At 38.1% G+C, this 21,187-nt stretch overlaps 1 protein-coding gene and 1 long non-coding RNA gene across 2 annotated transcripts in view; both read left to right on the top strand.

Annotated features, from left to right (window-relative positions):
* Positions 1-964: 964 nt before the first annotated feature.
* The window catches only part of LOC307122453 (uncharacterized protein), a 102,092-nt gene continuing 81,869 nt past the window's right edge, over positions 965-21,187 (top strand). Inside the window, exons 1-2 of the mRNA XM_079846434.1 lie at positions 965-1,032; positions 1,616-1,950. Of these exons, the coding sequence (XP_079702560.1) occupies positions 1,007-1,032; positions 1,616-1,950 (361 nt within the window). The 5' untranslated portion in view covers positions 965-1,006. The remainder of the gene's footprint in view (positions 1,033-1,615; positions 1,951-21,187) is intronic.
* Positions 12,548-19,631, top strand: LOC307122454. Its single transcript, XR_013816045.1, has 4 exons — positions 12,548-12,605; positions 14,143-14,200; positions 14,288-17,689; positions 19,419-19,631. It is a non-coding gene; the product is annotated as an uncharacterized lncRNA (long non-coding RNA).

Genomic DNA, 21,187 nt, shown 5'->3' with positions numbered 1-21,187 from the left:
CTGTTTTGAAAAGTTAATGTTTGACAGTCAATATACTGTGGCTGATGCTATTTATAAATATAAAATGTAGTACAAAGATGTGGTTCTATAAACAAATTAATTTAACTACAGTAGGTAACATGTTGTTCACTGATATTAAAGTTAATAACAAACCTACCGAGACTTATTGAAGATCAGGTTTTCTTTACACTGATCATAAAGACTATACATTTACTCATTTGAGCAATGCTGACGTCAAAGGGTTAGTTCACCCCAAAATGTAAATGCTGTCATTAATTCCTCTCTCTCGTGTTGTTCTAAACCCGTCAGACCTTCGTTCATCTTCAGAACCAAATGATGATATTTTTGATGAAATCCGAGAGCTCACTGACCTCTCCATAGACAACTATTTAATTAACAGTTTAATTTCCCAGAATGGTAGTAAAAATGTCATTAAAATAGTCCATGTGACTCGAGTGGTTCAACCTTCATGTTATGAAGCGACGAGAATACTTCTCATGCGCAAACAAATAAACTAAAATAATGACTTTATTCAACAATGTCTTCTTTCCTGTCACTCAAAAATTGAGATTTTATATTATATTTATTATTTAATAATTTATTTATTAGTGAGAATATCTAGATATAGATCTATATATTTAGATGTAGAATCTTATAGTCTACATCTTAAAATCATCAATCATAATTAGGTTATTTTCAGCTATTTTTAAAACTCAAATGAACTTTATATGTACTTATATATTATACAAATAATTAATTCCCCTAAACAAAACAGTTTTAACTTTTAGACAAAGTCTCTCAGTCTTTAGTTTCCTAATATTTTCAGCACATCATTGAACAACATGTATTTAAATATGTATGTCACCAATACATTCAACTCTGAATTTCTGCCATCTCTTGTACTATTTGTATTTGTGCACTTCTGTGATTGTAGACTGGAGTGTGTGAACGGGACTTTTATTTTGGTGTGGTGATGTGACGTCATAAGGCTGCGCCGCGCTCCTGCATGTGTTGCGATTCTGCTGGAGAAAGGTTTGTGTTTAAAGTGTTTAAAACTATAGAAACCATCTTCAAAGTTTTACAAGCAACGCAGATTGAATTACTTATTATTAAATGTAACATTGCATTGCTTTATCTAACATTTATCAGCGTTGTGTGAGTAAAGTAACAGAATAAACTCACGAGTAGAAACTGAGCACGTGTATGAAACTCTCTAGTGTTCATTATTAGTGTGTAGTGCTAGTGTTGAGTGTTACTGAGACTGAACTAGAGCTGATAGAGACTCAGTTCATCATATAAACATGAGTTCAGTCTCTGGAGAGTAGAGATGATGAGAGAAACTGAGCTTTATCACACTCTCTAGTGTTCATTATTAGTGTGTAGTGCTAGTGTTGAGTGTGACTGAGACTGAACTAGAGCTGATAGAGACTCAGTTCATCATATAAACATGAGTTCAGTCTCTGGAGAGTAGAGATGATGGAGAAACTGAGCTTTATCACACTCTCTAGTGTTCATTATTAGTGTGTAGTGCTAGTGTTGAGTGTCACTGAGACTAAACTAGAGCTGATAGAGACTCACTCTTTTTCTTTCTGTTAATTATTCTCATCTTAAACAGGACAAACACAGATAAACTCCTGGAGAAGCGACTGAGATCCACGTCACACAATATTATTATAAAGATGGCCTTTATTAAAGAGGAGACTGAAGAGCTGAAGATTGCGTTTATTAAAGAGGAGAGAGAAGACGTGAAGATTGAAGAAACATTGAGAGTGAAAGATGAAGAAACTGAGGAACAAACAGAGAAAGAGGAGAGAGAAGACGTGAAGATTGAAGAAACATTGAGAGTGAAAGATGAAGAAACTGAGGAACAAACAGAGAAAGAGGAGAGAGAAGACGTGAAGATTGAAGAAACATTGAGAGTGAAAGATGAAGAAACTGAGGAACAAACAGGTTGGTTTCATTCTCAAAGCTGAACTCATTTGATCATTATTAAAATCTCCAGCTCTACAGAAATGAAGGATATTTGTGGAGAATGTCTTGTGAATGTCCTCAGTCCTGCTGGTTGGAGTAAACGTGTCATTGGTCAAGTCTACACGCTCGCAGATCCTCTCATTATAACAAGCAAAGCTTATACTCTGTTTTATTTCAATTTTCGCATTTCGTGAAATCAATGTTACGGTGTGATCTGACCGCTCTTAAAGCTACACTGTGTAACTTTTTTAGTTTATTCTTAGCTAAAAACACTTAGTTCTTTCAAAAATATATGTGCTCATTAATGTATATTTACTTCTTTAAATCAATGTTACGGTGTGGTGTGACCGCTCTTAAAGCGTAATTTATCCGACTATGGAAACGCGTATAACATGCTTAAAAAACTGTAACAATACATAATAATAATATATATTCATATAACACTGATGTCTCTTCATCTCCTGTTAGTGGGTGGGGTATATTAGGCTGCAAGTGAACACTTTGTCCCTTAAGTTGATGTGTTAGAAGCAGGACAAATGGTTTGAGAGTTTGACAAGGGCCAAATTGTAAAAAATATTTTGCTTGTGTTGTTTCTACTAGAGCCCGACCGATAAAGGATTTTCAGGGCGATACCGATACAAATATTTGGTGATTTAAAAATCGGATATATCAGCCGATATATATTAAAAATAAATAAATAAATAAAATAACAGAAATGCGAAGAAAAAAAAACGTAAACAGATTTCCCTTACATTAGTTATTCATGATCCCTCAGCCTCTCTAAAATATGATAATGCAGTTTAAAAATAAACTTGTTTGTTTTATTGTCACAGCAGAACAGAAGAACATTAATATATTTTTAAGTTCTGATAAATAAAATGTTTACAAATACAAACCTAAGATATGAAACTTAAAGTCGTTTGGATGAAAACACAATAACAAAAACAAAACAAAAAAGTTACCAGTTTTAATAGATGTGGTAAGCTTCATAAATATAACTGAGCAAAACTGGAAAAAAATATTCAGTTAAGTTAAGGTTGTGTTTACAGAAAGTCATACACTGTTCAAGAGGTGGTGGCGCAAGATCATGAATTAATTTACATATATCTGCAAACAATAAAAAACTATCAAACGTCAATCATTTATAATGTCTGATGATAAGGCAGTGATGATAACTCCTTGTTTTTTTATCTAAAACTTTCACAGTTTGTTTATAGAGAATATATAATGCCGTCAATGTTGTTACACTTTCTTGAGACCAGCTTGTAGCACAATAAGATAAATGTAGAAAAATCATTGTGTGCATAAAAAGTTTTGCAGAAGTCAGAGATAATTGATGCCTAATATTCCTAAAAATCATTAAGCTTGCTCTAACACATCTTGAAACCTTTTGTATACGTTTCTTAAAATTTAAGTTTGAATCTATAATCATACCCAGGTATTTAAAATGCTTAACAATATTTATTGCTTTACCTTTAATTAAAATATCTGGCTGATGCTTATCATTTCTTTTAATAGAGAAATACATTCCCACGGTTTTACTCACATTAAGAGTAAGACATGAATGATGTAACCAATCTGAGATTTTGTTCAGTGCAGCAGTCAGTTTGATAGCAGCTTGTTCTTTTGTTTTAGCATAAGTATATGAACAAATGTTTTTGGTCATCACATTAAAACAGTTTATACATTAAAATGGATATTTATACCGTCAAAGTGCTGGAAAAAGTGTGAAGCACTTGAAAGTCCTTGGGAAGCTCAAATGAGTAGTACGCTTTAATTTTGCTTTCGTTTGCCATTTCTCAAATGCAACAGAAATGACAGAGCTTATCATGTGGCAAATGCAACCTCTACACAATTGCGGAAAGTCAGCAAGGGAAGTGTGTAAACCGCTACTACTTTTGTGTGTGCTACTGTAATCATTATGGCAGCGAACATCTTCTATTACTACTTGAATAGTTTCTTTTCAATTAATTTAATTCGAGGATATTTAGCTTTTATAACAGGTCTGGTTCTCTCCTGATGAACAGGAATTGTAGTTTGCGATTTAAAACTGCAAATTCCTCCATCGATGTCATCGGTCTCCTAACAAACTGATGATCTTAAAGGAGAACTCCGGTCAATTTTAACATTGAGCTCATTTATTTGTACATTTGGAGTGCTGTCAATACAGAGAACAACGACAAAAATCGGTGTTGCCTACACCGAGTTATTCTATTTTTAAAATTTGCACCCTGTTGACTTCAATGGGGCAATGTTTAAACCTGCTTTTAGCCTCTTTACATCCTTGAAGTGTCGTTACAAGTGCACAGCCAATGTGAGTGATTCCTTCAGCGTGAACACGGGTCAATTTTACTGCAGTAGATGTGAAAGATATTAATAAAAATGAAGTTAATTCAGCCAGCTCTCATACCTCTGTTTACATCCTGTTTTAGGTAGAAGTCCACAGCAGTCGATTGCCGAGTTCACGCGCGCGATCATAGGTAACTAAGCAACAGTGGAGACTCAGACTGTCAGCTGTCAGCCCAGCCGATGGCGGTGCTGTGTGGTGTTCTGAGAATATCAGATCTGATGGATGGATTTTGTAGTTAGTTTAGAGGAATATGAGAAAATGGTTCGAGTTTGTGCCTTTCCAAATTGCAGTAATCAAATGAAGAAATATTTGTGCTTGAGCTTTCACCGTCTACCACTGCACAACCCGGAGATTCTACAGTTGTGGTTGGTTGCACTTGGTTGCACAATACCACTGAAAACAGTCAGGTGTTTGCAATTTATTATAGAACTGTACAGTTGACATATTCTTACAATGTATTTATACAACTTTAATAGTGCAACATACATATTCAAACTTTTTCAAAATAGAACGGTGCAATTACTTTGTCTAGTTATGACAATAGGAAGTATTACTAGAAATCATAATATTACACTCAGAAGATTTCCTCTGCCTCTTTGAATCCCGTGTAAATTCCAGTGGTGGAGGGGCACTCTTGTCTGATTGCTGCTACAACACAGCTAGGCAATGTTATTCTGATGCCACGGCCAAGACGCTCTCCTCTCAGAACCCACTCTAAAATCACCCGGTAGGCCACGAGTCTGCATTGGCTGGTGAGGAAGGGCGAAATTTGGTCAGTTTACTGACGAAGTGGCGCGTCTATTTATGAAAAAAAAACAAAAACAACTGTTGTACTCACTCATTAGACAGCTGGCCATCAGGTCCGTCCGGTTTAGGTTGCTTCTTCCAATTTACTTTAGGGACAAAAAAAAAAAAGCTTCAAGAACATCCTTGTAGATCAGATGGGGAAACCTCTCTGTATGGGCGAAACAATGTCCGTTATCCAGTCCCTCCAGAAAAACGTGATTATGCGATCGCGTGATTTAATGCATTATCAGCCAAAGTCTGCATATTTATGCGGGGGCTGCATTTTTTCAAATACCCCGCACTTTCGCCGCATAAATTGCCTATTTCCGCGTGCAAAATATGCGGGGCTAGCATGATTTCATAATCCCCGCATTTTCATTGCAAAAAAAGTCATATATATTAGCAGAAAGTTGAAAAATGTTTGTTTACTTCACACAAGAGCTGCCATTTCCACCTATTGCCATGGGACCGTTTTGAAGTGACGTAATTACCCGACATGAATGTCATCAAAAAGCTGCAAACCCCGTGGAGAAACATAGATATCGGTGAAACCATGATGAAGCGCAAACCTCCATTTGCCAACAAAAATAACAGCAAAAGACGTGCAAAGTAGTTTCCCGGTGTGATGACCGATTTCAAAACACAGCATCATGAAGCTTTGAAGCGTTATGAATCAATGAGTCGATTCAGCAGTTTGAAGCATTATGAATCAATGAGTCGATTCAGCGGTTTGAAGCGTTATGAATCAATGAGTCGATTCAGCAGTTTGAAGCGTTATGAATCAATGAGTCGATTCAGTGGTTCGGATCGCCAAAGTCACGTATTTCAGCAGTTTGACGTGCGATCCGAATCATGAATCGACTCTGATTCATAGCATCATGAGGCAGTGTTTTGAAATCGTCATCACTATATAAGTCGTTATTTAGGTTTTCTTTGCGCACAATAACTATTATCGTCGCTTCACAAAGTTATTGTAGAGCCACTGTAGTGAGATGGATTTTGTAACGACGTCTTTAGTGCTTTTATGGGTCTTGAGAGTGTACATTGTGCCAATGGAGGCCTTTCTGAGCCATCGGAATTCAACTAAAATATCTTCATTTGTGTCCAACGACATGAGGGGACATCATTAATGACAGAATTTCAATTTTTGGATGAACTAACCCTTTAAGAGATTGCACTTTGTGCATTGGAAGCACTCAAATGTCTTTGTTTAGCTAGCTCTGTAAAACAGGAAGTTATTTATTCATTTTTTCAGAAGTTGTAGCCTATTCCTTTTGTAAAGTTACAGAACTTGTTTGACTCAATGTTTTGTAAATTTGAGTCATTATTAAGGTCTTCAATAAAACAAGATGAGAACTTAAATATTCCCAGCACTTTGTGATGTAGTGCTTTTTTTTTCTTTTTCATCAAACCGCAGTTTTTGCAAGTTCCCGCAATTTCATCGCATAAAATTAGATAAATATCCCGCATTTTTCATCGCATTTTTTAAGAAAACATGCCGCATAATCAAGGATTTTTGCCCGCAACAATCACAAAAAAAGCAGCATTTTTCTGGAAGGACTGGTTATCTGTGGACCCACACAGACCAGGCTGTATGAGATCCCATTCCTTACAGCACAGGCTTTCTTCCTCGGTAGTCATTGCGATACAGTATCCACAGGAGCACCACCATGTCCCTGCACGCCGTGCCCTTGAAGCAGCATCCTCTGCCTGCTCCTCTGTTTGTGCCGTTCTCTCGACATCTTGTGCCATCTTAGTCCGTATATTCAGGTTCGAACAGATAACCACGATCATCAAACTCAAAAAAATCCTCTGTGTGTTCAACATCTGATTCGGATGAACTATCCATCAGATCTTCTGGACTTCTACCTAAAACAGGATGTAAACAGAGGTATGAGCGCTGGCTGAATTAACTTCATTTTTATTAATATCCTTCACATCTACTGCAGTAAAATTGACCCGTGTTCACGCTGAAGGAATCACTCACATTGGCTGTGCACTTGTAACGACACTTCAAGGATGTAAAGAGGCTAAAAGCAGGTTTAAACATTGCCCCATTGAAGTCAACAGGGTGCAAATTTTAAAAATAGAATAACTCTGTGTAGGCAACAGTGGTGGACGAAGTACACAAACCAAGTACTTGAGTTAAAGTACAGATACACTAGGTAAAATATTACTCCAGTAAAATTAAAAGTACTCCCTTTTAATTTTTACTTGAGTAAAAGTACAAAAGTATTTGCCTTCGAATATACTTAAGTATCCAAAGTACTATCATTTATTATGGCTATAATGTCCTCATCATTTTTTTTTCACAAGTCTCTTGCTTAATCATCTCAGTTTATGTTGAAAGACTCTGTTACTCTTAGCACACTGATCTAGAATTATATTAATTATTCAGACACTGATATATGTTAAAATTATCATGATCCCAAAATCTTGAAGCTAAACAATTTCCTTTAGAACCAAATGAAATAAGACGATTCAAAAGCAGACAGATTCAATGTAAGGTTTATTGTAACAGTTTTTAGTATATAAAAACTTGAATTAATCAATTTTGTAATGTTTTCATGTATGATTGTCAGTGTTTGTGCATTAATCTTAAACTGCTTCACATGTGTATATTGTGTGTGTGTGTGTGTGTGTGTGTGTGTGTGTGTGTGTGTGTGTGTGTTAAATTTCAAAACAAATTACACAACATGTCAAGTAACATTTCTGATGAGCGCGCTAGTACAGTATGGCTCTTATGATCTAACTAAACTGGCAATATTTTTTATTCAGCTTGAGAAGGAGCTGATTCTCAAAATTTTTGGAGTCCATTCTTGCCCTCCTAGGACTGAAAATAAGCCCTGCTGTGCTGAAAAGACGTTCACAAGCTGCAGAAGCGGGTAAAGCAGTGTTGACTTGCAAAGACAACTTACAGACTGCTGGGAAGGACTTGAGAATTTCTTTATCATCAGCTTTGCTTGCCAGGTAGCCATCTAATTGCTTGATACCTTCCTGACCATGAGTAGGCTTCATGCTTGCAAAGAAGTCCTCTTCCTCAGAGGCACTGGAACCATCAGCTGGTGGTTGATAGAGTTGGGCGATGTCCCCTAAATTGGCAGTTGACGATGTTTACAGTAAAACATCGTGATGGTCGATGATATCGTCGTTTGGGGGGGGGGGGGGTAATTATGTAAATAGGTAGATAATATACTATATATATTTACATAAATACTATTTTCTACTTAAAACTATAATTTCGTTATTTTTACTAACCCAAACAATGAATCATCCGCTATAGGTTGCACGTGAGGGGAAAAAATAGGTTCCTTCCACTAAGAGTTGAGCTCTTTTTTAAAAAATTATATCTCTTTACATAAATACTATTTTCTACTCTTAAAAAATAATTTCGTTATTTTACTAACCCAGTGTTTTGTATGTGAATGCTGTTGCAACTTGCACGTGAATATTACTACAGGAGTGAAGCACAAAGCTTTTAGCCTAGAAAGGAAATAATGGTCAGATAGCACTTTTTCATTCTGCTTTGCAATCTGGATCTGGTCACTCGATTTTCCGTGAATTTTAACAATAGGCCCAGTCCATTTTATCCCAATGGACATGGACATCTCGTTTCTTTTCCTAAATCTTCACTCACGTCGCCATTTTCGCAGGGGATTATAATCGTTTCTTCCTTTCGTTTGCTTATAATTAAGTCTATTAACTATTCACATCCTTTACTGCGGTAAAGCATAAAAAACACTGAAGGACGAATACCTTTTTACTTCAAATTGTATTTAACACAGTTTGTTCTTGTTATTAAACTTGGTTAGGCGCGTCAAGAATAGCGGTCTATTTGAATAGCGCATTTCACACACACGCCGCGGTGATTTTAGTTTCGTTTTCTCTGGCAGTGAATAATCAAACATTGCCTAAATGTCTTGCCCTTGTGGAAGATAAAATCCGCTCTTCAGAACTTTTACAACAAGTGTTGCCTTGCAACATCAGGAGAAAACTTGAAGATATTCGAGAAGGTGTCTATCCAGCTCGTGTCCCACATTCCTCTCAAAGCGCAGAGCGGTATAGCCTATGACACATCTTTGCAGGGAAATAGTATGAATAAAATATTTTTCTAACTAATATTTAATTTTCTTATATTCTTGAGGTAATGATTATTTACTGAAAATCGTTTAAATGTTTTATTGGCTGTGTTGTTTCACTGACGGAAGTGCTAAAATAAACACGCATGCATATGGATGTTTCAGCCTCAAATGATTTCAAAATGTAGGCTATGCATATATCTGGCATAGACTACAGTATTTAAAATAGCATAGGCTATATGCATTAGTTACATTCTCAATTTAATTTAGAGTAATTCCTGCTAAGTTTTTAGTTTAACTAATACTATAGAAGAGATTAGTGTGTGTCGCACTCGCAACGGGGGCGTGGCATCACGATGGTCGCGCTCCATCGTGATGTCGGTCAGCCATCACGATGGACGATGATATCGTCCATCGGCACAACCCTAGTGGTTAATTCGAAGGCTCTTCCTCCAGATGGTCCTTGATGAAGTCCAGGCCTGAAATGGACACAGGTGCTAAGAATCAAACTTAATTTTATTCACACATTTCTCCAGATTAAAATATTAATAGAACTGTATTGCCTGTATTTTACAAGGTGAATTTAAAACTATCTTAAACAAATTGAGAATGTCAAGATAAATTAAGTTGGATATCTTTAAAAAATGATTTGGCTCAGTTTATTTGAATCTTTAACTAACAACACTTTTCAAAAACAAAACTAAAATAATCTTACCCAGTTTGACAACTTGTTCATCCGAAGTCCAGGATGTTTTAAATTTCGGGACAAGGATTGCAGCTGCAATAAATTCTGGCTCTACCAGAATGTCTCCAGAGCGCTGCTGCAGGCCTTCTTGGATGGCATCCACCAGAGGTTTGCAGTACCTGCAGGTAATGCGAATTCGCTCAAGTTTTGAGATGAGGAGGTTCAGAGTAGGCAGAAGCCATCCCATCTGAACATCGATTTCAGCCTGAAGAATGTTGAGGGCTTTGGCTAGGGGGCTCATGGTTCTGGCATACTCTTCCAGAAAGGCAATTTCAACTGGACTCAACCTATTACACATTCAGACAAAAACAATTAATAATTTCATGTCATTACACTTTTAAGTTTGTGTGTGTGTGTGTGTGTGTGTGGGCATGTTTTTGTGAAATATCAGGACACAAATGTGTATAATGACATGGGTATTACAAAAAGAGGGTGAAATATGAGGACGTTCCCCATGTCCTCACTTTTCAAAATGCTTATAAATCACAGAATTAGTTTTTTTCACAGAAAGTAAACTGCACAGTCTCCTGTGATGGGTAGGTTTAGGGGTAGGGTCTCTGTGTGTGTGTGTGTGTGTGTGTGTGTGTGTGTGTGTGTGTGTGTGTGTGTGTGTGTGTGTGTGTGTGTGTGTGTGTGTGTGTGTGTGTGTGTGTGTGTGTGTGTGTGTGTGTGTGTGTGTGTGTGTGTGTGTGTGTGTGTGTGTGTGTGTGTGTGTGTGTGTGTGTGTGTGTGTGTGTGTGTGTGAGTGAGTGAGATGGGTAGGTTTAGGGGCAGGGGCAGTGTAAGGGGATAGAAAATACGGTTTGTACGGTATAAAAACCATTACGCCTATGGAATGTCCCCACATTTCACAAAAACCCCCCTGTGTGTGTGTGTGTGTGTGTGTGTGTGTGTGTGTGTGTGAGTGAGATGGGTAGGTTTAGGGGCAGGGGCAGGGTAAGGGGATAGAAAATACGGTTTGTACGGTATAAAAACCATTACGCCTATGGAATGTCCCCACATTTCACAAAAACCCCCCTCTGTGTGTGTGTGTGTGTGTGTGTGTGTGTGTGTGTGTGTGTGTGTGTGTGTGTGTGTGTGTGTGTGTGTGTGTGTGTGTGTTGGTTTTGGTGTATTACAAGGACATTTCACCAGTTTACACACCAGCATTATAAGGACATTTGGGATTATAAGGACCTAGGACATGTCCTTGTAATTCAAACAGCGTGAAATCATCTCTATGAACCTCAGGAACATCCTCCTGCTTTTTTATTGAATGTCCCTTTAAGTAGGTATACCAGTTTTCTGGTGTGTTTGTGTGTATCTCATCACTCCGCCTATCGGTGGGATCTGCCACTGCTAGCGTACACACATTTACACGATAATGGGCGTTGACGGTTTGAAAATGGCGCGCGGTTGTCTGATTGGTTAAAGACGCGCAGGCGCATTATTGAGATCCTACCGGAGTGTGACCGTCATCGCGGCCCTGTCAAACAGCAGCCTAGTAGGTAAGTACATTACGTTTATATGTTTTATATAGTGATTCATATAAATTAGTCATATCTATGTGTTTGTCTGCACTTAGTTTTCGGTTGGCAGACTTTAATATATATATTTACACAGTCGAGCGCGAGTCTCATCATGGTAATGTTAACGTTACCCCGGAAACTGAATAACGCATGTATTTATTAATGAAAAGTTATAATTATTAAGAATAAGTATTAACAATTATTAATAATCTTCCCATCATTGAGGAATTCAGCTGTTTATAAAGCCTCAGATTGCCTTGAATGTGCGTTGTGACAGGATTAAATGAGCTTTATAATCATTACATATTCAAATGCATTTAAAAGCAAAAATTAATCTCATCAGGTAAAGTTAAAGTATTCTGAATGTCTGCAAATGTTAATTCGACATCTTTTGATGAAATTGTGACAGAGTATAATTATTGTAATGCAAATCTTCCCTAAAATAATCTTTGGGCAGCTTTACACTCCATTAGTCTACATTTTAAACATATTTAATAATCCAAAAGTTATGTAATAAAGTTATGTCATGTAATATTTAATGTCTGACTTTTTACTTGATCCTAGGTTAAATATAGAATTGATCTTTCTAATTATTAATATATTGACTGTTACAGTACAATTTAACCTGTCAAATTTAGCATATTAACTTAAGATAATAATTAAACACGTTTAAGGCTGGAATATCAGAATAAAAAAACAAAAAGGAATAAAAGAATATTATCTTTACTACATTTTTTGTTTTGTTAGCATAATAAAGTAATATATGGATTAAAAGTGAAAATTGATATGGATTCATTTAGAGGTACTTTCAAGCCTGCTCATGTAAAATAAGCTGTCATGTGAAACAGGAAATTAATTGTACTTATTTATAATCATCGGTCAGTCTTAATAATACAGCAGCACATAGAATAGCATTATGTTTTACTCATAATGGTGCTGATGAATTAGAAATCTTGTGCATTCAAAGAAAATAGGTTACTTTTGCATTGCGAAATAAGGTGGATAGACACTGTATGGATGTGTATCATATTATATTTATGTATTTGCTAATATTTTTATGCTGTTTTTTTATTCTGTTTAAAATACTATGCCTTTAATTCTGCAGCCAGATGAAATGGACGACGCAGACCTAAGCCTGTACGAGACGTATATCCACAGATTTAAAGGTACACCACATACATCTGTCCTGTTTTATAATGTCAGAGTACAACACAATAGTGCATTTGAAGACATGTACCATCACACGTATGTGATGAGAGCGTTCAGAGCGTCACGTGATAAACTGCCAAAGGACAAGGAGGGCTGTGCGATATATCACGATCTTAGATTGTGAACTATTATATCCACGTTCTGCCTTGTAGAGAGATCGTTGCACTTCTGGAACCTCCGTCCCACCATTCTGTCAAACATGATGCACGTTCACATAGGGCTGGACGATTAATCGAAAAGTAATCGACTAATTTAGAACCTCTAACCGACGTAATTTTGCCATTTCGGTTTTAGTCACGTGACTCTGCCCCGTCAGTCACATCAAGTGCAGTTTGCAGGCACACGGAAAGATGCAGGAGCAGTTATCTGTGTTTATAGATGCTCAGTATTACTATGGTAATTGCATGTTTTACACAGTTTATACAGGGAAGTTAATCGCCGCTCTTATATGCGCTGATACACACACACAGACGGCGCGTGTGCCCCGAAGCCAGATCACTTTCACCAGCGTCCTCACAAGCTTGTCATTTGTATTTGTTTTAAGCCCTTCCAGTTTGAACACTGAAGCGTTTTTAGACCATCAGATGCGTATTATGTTGAACTAACGCCTGATATATTGTGATACACGAACACTGAGACAGAAGCTCACACATCCCGTGAAGATCGCGCAGAGAGCAGCAGAAACGCAGTGTCAACGCCGTCCTGTGATTCATCACTAAAGTAGCTTAGATACCGTTATGGCATAGATTTGTCTACCTTTTGAAGTAAGTACAAACCACAGCTTCATAATTAATAATACGGTATGACTAATTCACACACACAATCACTGTCTCATTAATGCATTAAGATAAATGTAATGTAGGCCTGTGTGTTAATTTATCTGTATCTGATGTACAACAAGCAGAAATCTGCCCCATAGACCAGAACTGCTGAAAGTGAACCGTTTCCTTCAAGTATTTTAAAATCACAAAGAAATGCACTTTCATTAGAAAAAAAATGTCCCACCTTTAATAGTAGAAAATATTTACAGTACAAACCTTATCAGTGAACTATAAGGGCAAAAAAGGAAAGCAAAAAAAAAGAAAGCAAAAAAAAAGAAGAGCAAAATAATCGTTCATTAATCGTAATCGAGGTAAAATGTTCATTTCATCGAGATTTTTATTTTTGGTCAAATCGTTACAGCCCTACGTTCACACATGTTTTGCAGCGCAGCGATACAGTGGCATCGCAATCTTCGCCATCATGAAAGCTTATGTTTGCATGCGTTTTAAAGCCTTGCCAGATAAACTTTATATTTACACGCTGATCTAACATACACTTTTCTGAGCGTGTACACTTAAGGTGACGTTCACACTACGAGCCTTGGTGCTCTATAGACCCATTTCACATTTCCAGGTTTCTCCGAGCGGAAGTCGTCATAGTTGGGTTAAATATTATAGCTGTGAATGAGAGAATACATTAAATATTTTTTTGTGTGCCGATTTACTCAAATAGCAAAAGAAAAACGCCACAATGGTGATTTCACAACTTTCAAAAAGAGGGAAAAAATAGAGTGAGTATCATATTAGATTTATGTATTTGCAAATATTTGTATGCTTTTTTTTATTCTGTTTAAAATACTATGCCTTTAATTCTGCAGCCAGATGAAATGGACGACGCAGACCTAAGCCTGTACGAGACGCAGATCACATTAACTCAAGACCTGACGAGCCGCACCTCGAGCAGCCGAATATATCCACAGATTTAAAGGTACACCACATACATCTGTCCTGTTTTATTATGTCAGAGTACAACACAATAGTGCATTTGAAGACATGTACCATCACACGTATGTGATGAGATGTTAATTTAAAATTAAGATGTTAATTTTCACCATCACTCCCATAGACGCTGTATCAGTAACACCCTCACAGCAGCGGTAACTTGTTTTTGTCATTTTATGCAAAAGCAATAAAATACAAAGTATTAGTGTTATAAATGTATATATATTTTTAAAAATGAAATTACAAAAAACGTTGCAGGATTTACGATATTGATGACCGTTGAAACGCGTCATCACAGTCTGTGCTCAGATCAGATTTTTTAGTACAGCTATTCACATTGTTGTTTTAAATGTAGCCAATATCAGATTCCAGTGCCAATAATTAGGGGTGTAACGATTCACTCGTTTTCTCGATGCATCGATTACAAATCGATCTTGAAACATGTATTTTTGAATCGTGCTGCGTCATCCACACCTTCACAGCTCGCCTTCACAGACACACACTGTTTTCTTTACCGCCTTCACTGGATTGGGCTTGCTCTCTGTCCGTCGCTCATTGATACGTGTTAGAGCAGCCCACGTTCTCCTCAGGACGGCCACTGCCATCACATGAGCAGATGACAGCTCTCTGTACGTAGCTCATTGACACGTGTCATGCTGCGTTCACACCAAACGCGAATAGAGCGTCAATGAATGCATTCGCGCGTCCGCGGCGAATTGGACGCACGTAGAAATCGAGAGCTGGATGCGAAATTGACGCGCGTTCAAGGTACTCATAAAATATGAAATATGTCATAAAAAACCACTCTGCCTCTTTTCATTTTAATTAAAAATATATATTAAGCATTAATAGCCACACAAATGTGGTCCAGGTAACTCCTACATTATCTTCACTGCATGTATATTTAAATATCCTTAAAATATAAAGTTATGAAACTTCTCTTTGCCCTCAGTCAAAACGATTTGGCAGACAACAAATTATAGATTCATGACACCAAAGATCGCCCGTTAGATCTACACAAGATGCACCACTACAGGACATCAGAGCCAGCGGCAGACGCCAGAAGGACTGGCCGAGGAAAGGCTGATCTCGCCGGGGTTATGAGCGCTGAGCGCCCGGTGATCGCCTGGATCTCACAATTCCAAAAACACACGATTTTTTTTTTAAATAGGCGCTCTCTTTAAAAATAAACCTCAGATTTGAGCTTTAAACAACTACATTGTCACCTGAAAAAGTCTTAAAACTAAATATTGTGACACTAGTATTTTTAAATTATGCAGGGTTTCTCATCACATCACTTTACCACATGACCGCAGTGAGCAGGCTCCTGATTGGTTAGCGTGCCGCGAATTGACGCCAAAGTTCAAATTTTTCAACTCGGGCGTCAGACGCGAATTCGCTTCAAACGCTTGAATGCACAAAAGCACCATTCGCGTGTAACACGCAAGCAGATACAGATCACAAGAGCAGATGACAGCTCTCTGTCGAGACAGGAATAGTTCTGAGTCAAACCGCTCAAGCCATTGTCAACTGCAAAGTCGTCACTGCGGTCACTACTGTTGAAATAAAACGCTTTCATTGCGCGAAAACGTCACTGTTATTTTATATAAAATATAAGCTGTGCGTTTTGTCCATCAATCAGATAAAGTGGCCTCTGATAATAGCAACAGTAGACACCGGCGCACTCTTTCACAATCATCAGAAGGAGAATGACCCGTATAAAGAGAACAAAGAGGGCTTTTCTGTCTATTCCGTGAAGAAAAGTTAGTTTAGGATTAGTTAGAAAAGGGCATGATATTTTGAGTTTTAGCAGATCTTGTTCTTTTCTTGCTCCGTTTTCCTTATTTGTAATATCCGTAAAACAAGCCTTGTTCATATTTTCAAAATAAGGTTGATACAATCCACACCCTGTTTGCCAGAAGCAAGTTCACAACAGGTATTGTGTCGTTTTGTAAGATACATTAGTGTTTAAGCCAGATGAATTTTTAATATTATGTTTATTTATTGTACATCTGAAAAGTATAAAGTTGATAGAGATTTGATGTAGAGTCAAGCGCTGTGTGAACCTGAAAACACACTGCATTGTGAGGACAGACAGGTTTACTAGGACACTGTAGTGTATTAGTTATAGAGGAAACACTGGGGCATGAGTGTGTGAACCTGAAAACACACTGCATTGTGAGGACAGACAGGTTTACTAGGACACTGTAGTGTATTAGTTAAATAGGAAACACTGGGGCATGAGTGTGTGAACCTGAAAACACACTGCATTGTGAGGACAGACAGGTTTACTAGGACACTGTAGTGTATTAGTTATAGAGGAAACACTGGGACATGAGTGTGTGAACCTGAAAACACACTGTATTGTGAGGACAGACAGGTTTACTAGGACACTGTAGTGTATTAGTTATAGAGGAAACACTGGGGCATGAGTGTGTGAACCTGAAAACACACTGTATTGTGAGGACAGACAGGTTTACTAGGACACTGTAGTGTATTAGTTATAGAGGAAACACTGGGGCATGAGTGTGTGAACCTGAAAACACACTGTATTGTGAGGACAGACAGGTTTACTAGGACACTGTAGTGTATTAGTTATAGAGGAAACACTGGGGCATGAGTGTGTGAACCTGAAAACACACTGCATTGTGAGGACAGACAGGTTTACTAGGACACTGTAGTGTATTAGTTATAGAGGAAACACTGGGACATGAGTGTGTGAACCTGAAAACACACTGCATTGTGAGGACAGACAGGTTTACTAGGACACTGTAGTGTATTAGTTAAAGAGGAAACACTGGGGCATGAGTGTGTGAAACTGAAAACACACTGCATTATGAGGACAGACAGGTTTACTAGGACACTGTAGTGTATTAGTTAAATAGGAAACACACGACATGTGTGTGAACCTGAAAACACACTGCATTGTGAGGACAGACAGGTTTACTAGGACACTGTAGTGTATTAGTTATAGAGGAAACACTGGGGCATGAGTGTGTGAACCTGAAAACACACTGTATTGTGAGGACAGACAGGTTTACTAGGACACTGTAGTGTATTAGTTATATAGGGAACAGAATGCCTTCAGAGTAACCCATGTTTATTCAGTTTGTTTCCAAAAACTACATGTCTAGGTTTAGTCTTATTTTGCAGCTTCTTGAGCTCCAGCGAGTGTCTTACAGCCGTGTTTCTTTTCATCCTCTCCTTTACAGATGAACACAGATGTTGCCTCCACTGAGATATTTAAACCCTGTTTGCCAGAAGCAAGTTCAGAACAGGTATTGTCGTTTTGTAAGATACATTAGTGTTTAAGCCAGTTTGTTTTTTAATATTTTATTTAGTACAGTATCTGAGCACTGGACTTTTGGTTAAATTTTGCAATTAATCCGCAAATCACATGTTCTGAACTGTGGGTCATTTATCAACAGTGCGTAGAAAAGGTTCTATATTTTGTCCTACGAATGAAATTTAGAATGGGCCTAAGTACAATAAAATCTGTATTTATCAAACATGCGCACCACAGTTCTTACGCACATGAGTAAGCACTCAATGTTGATAAATCCCACATGTGCAATTCTTGTTCACGGTCATAAGCATTCGGAAACGCCTCCAATCAACCATATATGGGGACAACACTCCCTTTAAAAATCACATGATTGTGTTTTTTCCTCACTGCAATTGTGGCGAAGAAGAGGAACTTCACAAACACAGAAGGAGTTGCACAACGACGTTTAACAACAACAAATTTGCATCACAAATGATTTGCATGTTAACAGAATGAAACCCTTTTCTATTTACATCATCAAATTCATTGGTGATGGGGCTTTTATGGCGATAGCATGAAAGCCCCATTTTATTCCAGCTTGTTGAGGATTTCGGTAAGGGAACTGGATGTAGGTTGGGTCCAAGGAAATAAATTACATTTGTCACAGCTGTCTTTTATAGGGTTTGACAAAAATTACACATCTTGTTTAAAACTACAAAAATGAGACATTGAGTGTTTTATAATGAAAGGAAACAGGACATATGTGATCTGCTTAATGCAAACTGTCTTAAATGCTTTTTATGTGTAGTGTCGCTGTTCTAGCACTAGATTCTCAGCGTAAGCGTGCTCAGAGATGTGCTTATATTTACACACTTTTCTACGTCCAAGTTCAAGTTGTTAGATCCCACACTTTGCGTGAAACTGTTCTTTTACGCACTCACTACGCACAGATCTGTGTACGCACCGTTGATAAATGAGGGCCCTGGTCTGTGCGATCACAGGTCACTGCAGTGTGACTATGACAGATGATTGTCAAACCCAGTTTGAATGCAGTGATTGGATAACATTATACTGTAGAAAAAAATTGTCTATTCTTATGATTCCTGAAATAATGAAATTATGCTGCAAATATTACTAATAAAATGTAATAATTTATTTAAATGTTACACATCAATCTTTTTATTTTTATCTGACTGTCAGCTAATAAATGTGTGCTGATGGTTCGAGTACTGTTGTTTGACATCGGGCAGCTCATGATCCTGTGTTTTCAGCTGCGTTCACAGTAAATGAGCTGTTCTGAGACACTGTATCATGAGCTGCACGTGTGTAAATAAACTCAGCGCTGCGTAGGGCTGGCCGATAAAACGATAACGATATGTATCACGATAGACACGTAACCGATATCAATAAAAATGCGTTCGAGGTTGAGAAGCAAGTTTGGTTGCATGAACAAAGGCACTCGCTCTCTGGTAACCTAGCAACGTAGGGCGTGCCCTGCTAACAGCCAATCATGTAACAGTATCCTGTCTGGTTGCGGCATATCGTTGTCTCGTGTTGGACTCTTCAGTAACAGAACCGGCGGGGAGTGATAAGTGGAAAATGAGTGCCGTGGCGAGCGAGGAAATTGTTGATAAAACAGGAGAACAAGTCAGCTCGCTAGTATGGCAGTTTTTTAGATTTTATAAGTCTGAACATTTTTTAAATATTAAACATTTCACACTGCAATGCTTTCTTGTTTTTAGTGATGGAAGTGCTGAACATCGTGGGAACATCGACTGATATGAAGAAAAAGCAGAAGTGGCTGCTGTGATTGGGCATTTTGTTTCATCTGACATGCATTAACTGTAGTTGATGTTTCAGATATCTGCATCTGTGGCAAGATAACCAAAATGTATTGCTGTTCACATTGACTGTTTTAAAGCTCTTCAAAATATTAAATTCAAAACATTAACATGGTTAAAACTTGTGACTTTATTTTAATAACTTGCTCAACTGCTTATTTGCCACCTCGCAGAAGCCTCTTTAATGAAGGGGAGGTATTGTTTCTTTAGAACCCGCGAGGATGTTTCAGTAAAACTTGCAAAGACGATCCAGAGGCAGTCATGCTTCTAATCCAACCACTGTAGCACTACTACATTATCACTCTAATGGTTTGAATATTTCAAAGGGTTAATTCACCCAAAAATATATTTTACTCTCCCTCATGTCGTTCCAAACCCATAAGACTTTCATTCATCTTTAGCACACAAATGAAGATATGTTTTATGAAATCTGAGAGATTTCTGTCCTTCCATTGAAAGTCTGTTCAACCAAAACTCTGAGGCTTCAAAACGTTCATAAAGAGATGGTCAAATAAATCCATATGAATGGAGGGGGTTAATCCAGTCTTCTGATGAGACACCAGGGGTGTCTAAAGTCGGTCCTGGAGGGCCACTGTCCTGTCCTGCAGAGTACAGCTCCAACCCCTATCAAACACAGCTAAATCAGCTCATCAAGGCATACAGAAGCTTCCGGGCAGGAGTGTTGAGGCAAGATGGAGCTGAACTCTGCAGGACAGTGGCCCTCCAGGACCGAGTTTGGACACCCCTGCTCTGTGCTAAAGCAGCTGTAGCTGGTGTCATCTCCTCATTCTGACATTAAAGGCTTCACTTTCAGTCGAGCATGGTATGATCACTATACATGACTCCCAGTGTAATCAACAAAGATTCCCAGACTGCACGTGTGGCAGCGGCAGAAGGCATGCTTCATGACACTACACTCTGTGATGTTGGTATGGGTGCAGTCTTCTCTTTTCTCTCTGTAAAGATTTGATAGTGCGCTGGTTATGTGACCCATTAGCTGGACATGTTTGTGATGGGGAGCACTATTACTACTGTCAGTGAGAGTAACCCAGCTGCTAACTCGGCAGGGAGTGACCCAAAACCTAGTCGTCATAGTGAAAACCACCCAACAAAAAGGACTGAACCCAGCATACAGGTGCTGGTCATATATAATTAGAATATCATCAAAAAGTTTATTTATTTCACTAATTACATTCAAAAAGTGAAACTTGTCTATTATATTCATTAATTACACACAGACTGATATATTTCAAATAAATCCCAAATTCGGTATCTCAGAAAATTTGAATATTACTTAAGACCAATACAAATCTCGGCCAACTGAAAAGTATGAACATGAAAAGTATGAGCATGTCCAGCACTCAATCCTTAGCTGAGGCTGGTTTTGCCTGAATTACTGCAGCAATGCGGCGTGGCATGAGGAGATCAGTCTGTGGCACTGCTCAGGTGTTATGAGAGCCCAGGTTGCTCTGATAGTGGCCTTCAGCTCTTCTACATTGTTGGGTCTGGCATATCGCATCTTCCTCTTCACAATACCCCAGAGATGTTCTATGGGGTTAAGGTCAGGTGAGTTTGCTGGCCAATTAAGAACAGGGAGACCATGGTTCTTAAACCAGGTACTGGTTGCTTTGGCACTGTGTGCTGGTCCCAGTCCTGCTGGAAAATGAAAT

The sequence above is a fragment of the Gobio gobio genome (genome assembly GCF_949357685.1).
Source record: "Gobio gobio genome assembly, contig: scaffold_109, whole genome shotgun sequence".
Lineage (NCBI taxonomy): Eukaryota > Metazoa > Chordata > Actinopteri > Cypriniformes > Gobionidae > Gobio > Gobio gobio.
The sequence above is the reverse complement of the archived record's forward strand: the minus strand, read 5'-3'. Positions and strand labels throughout refer to the sequence as shown.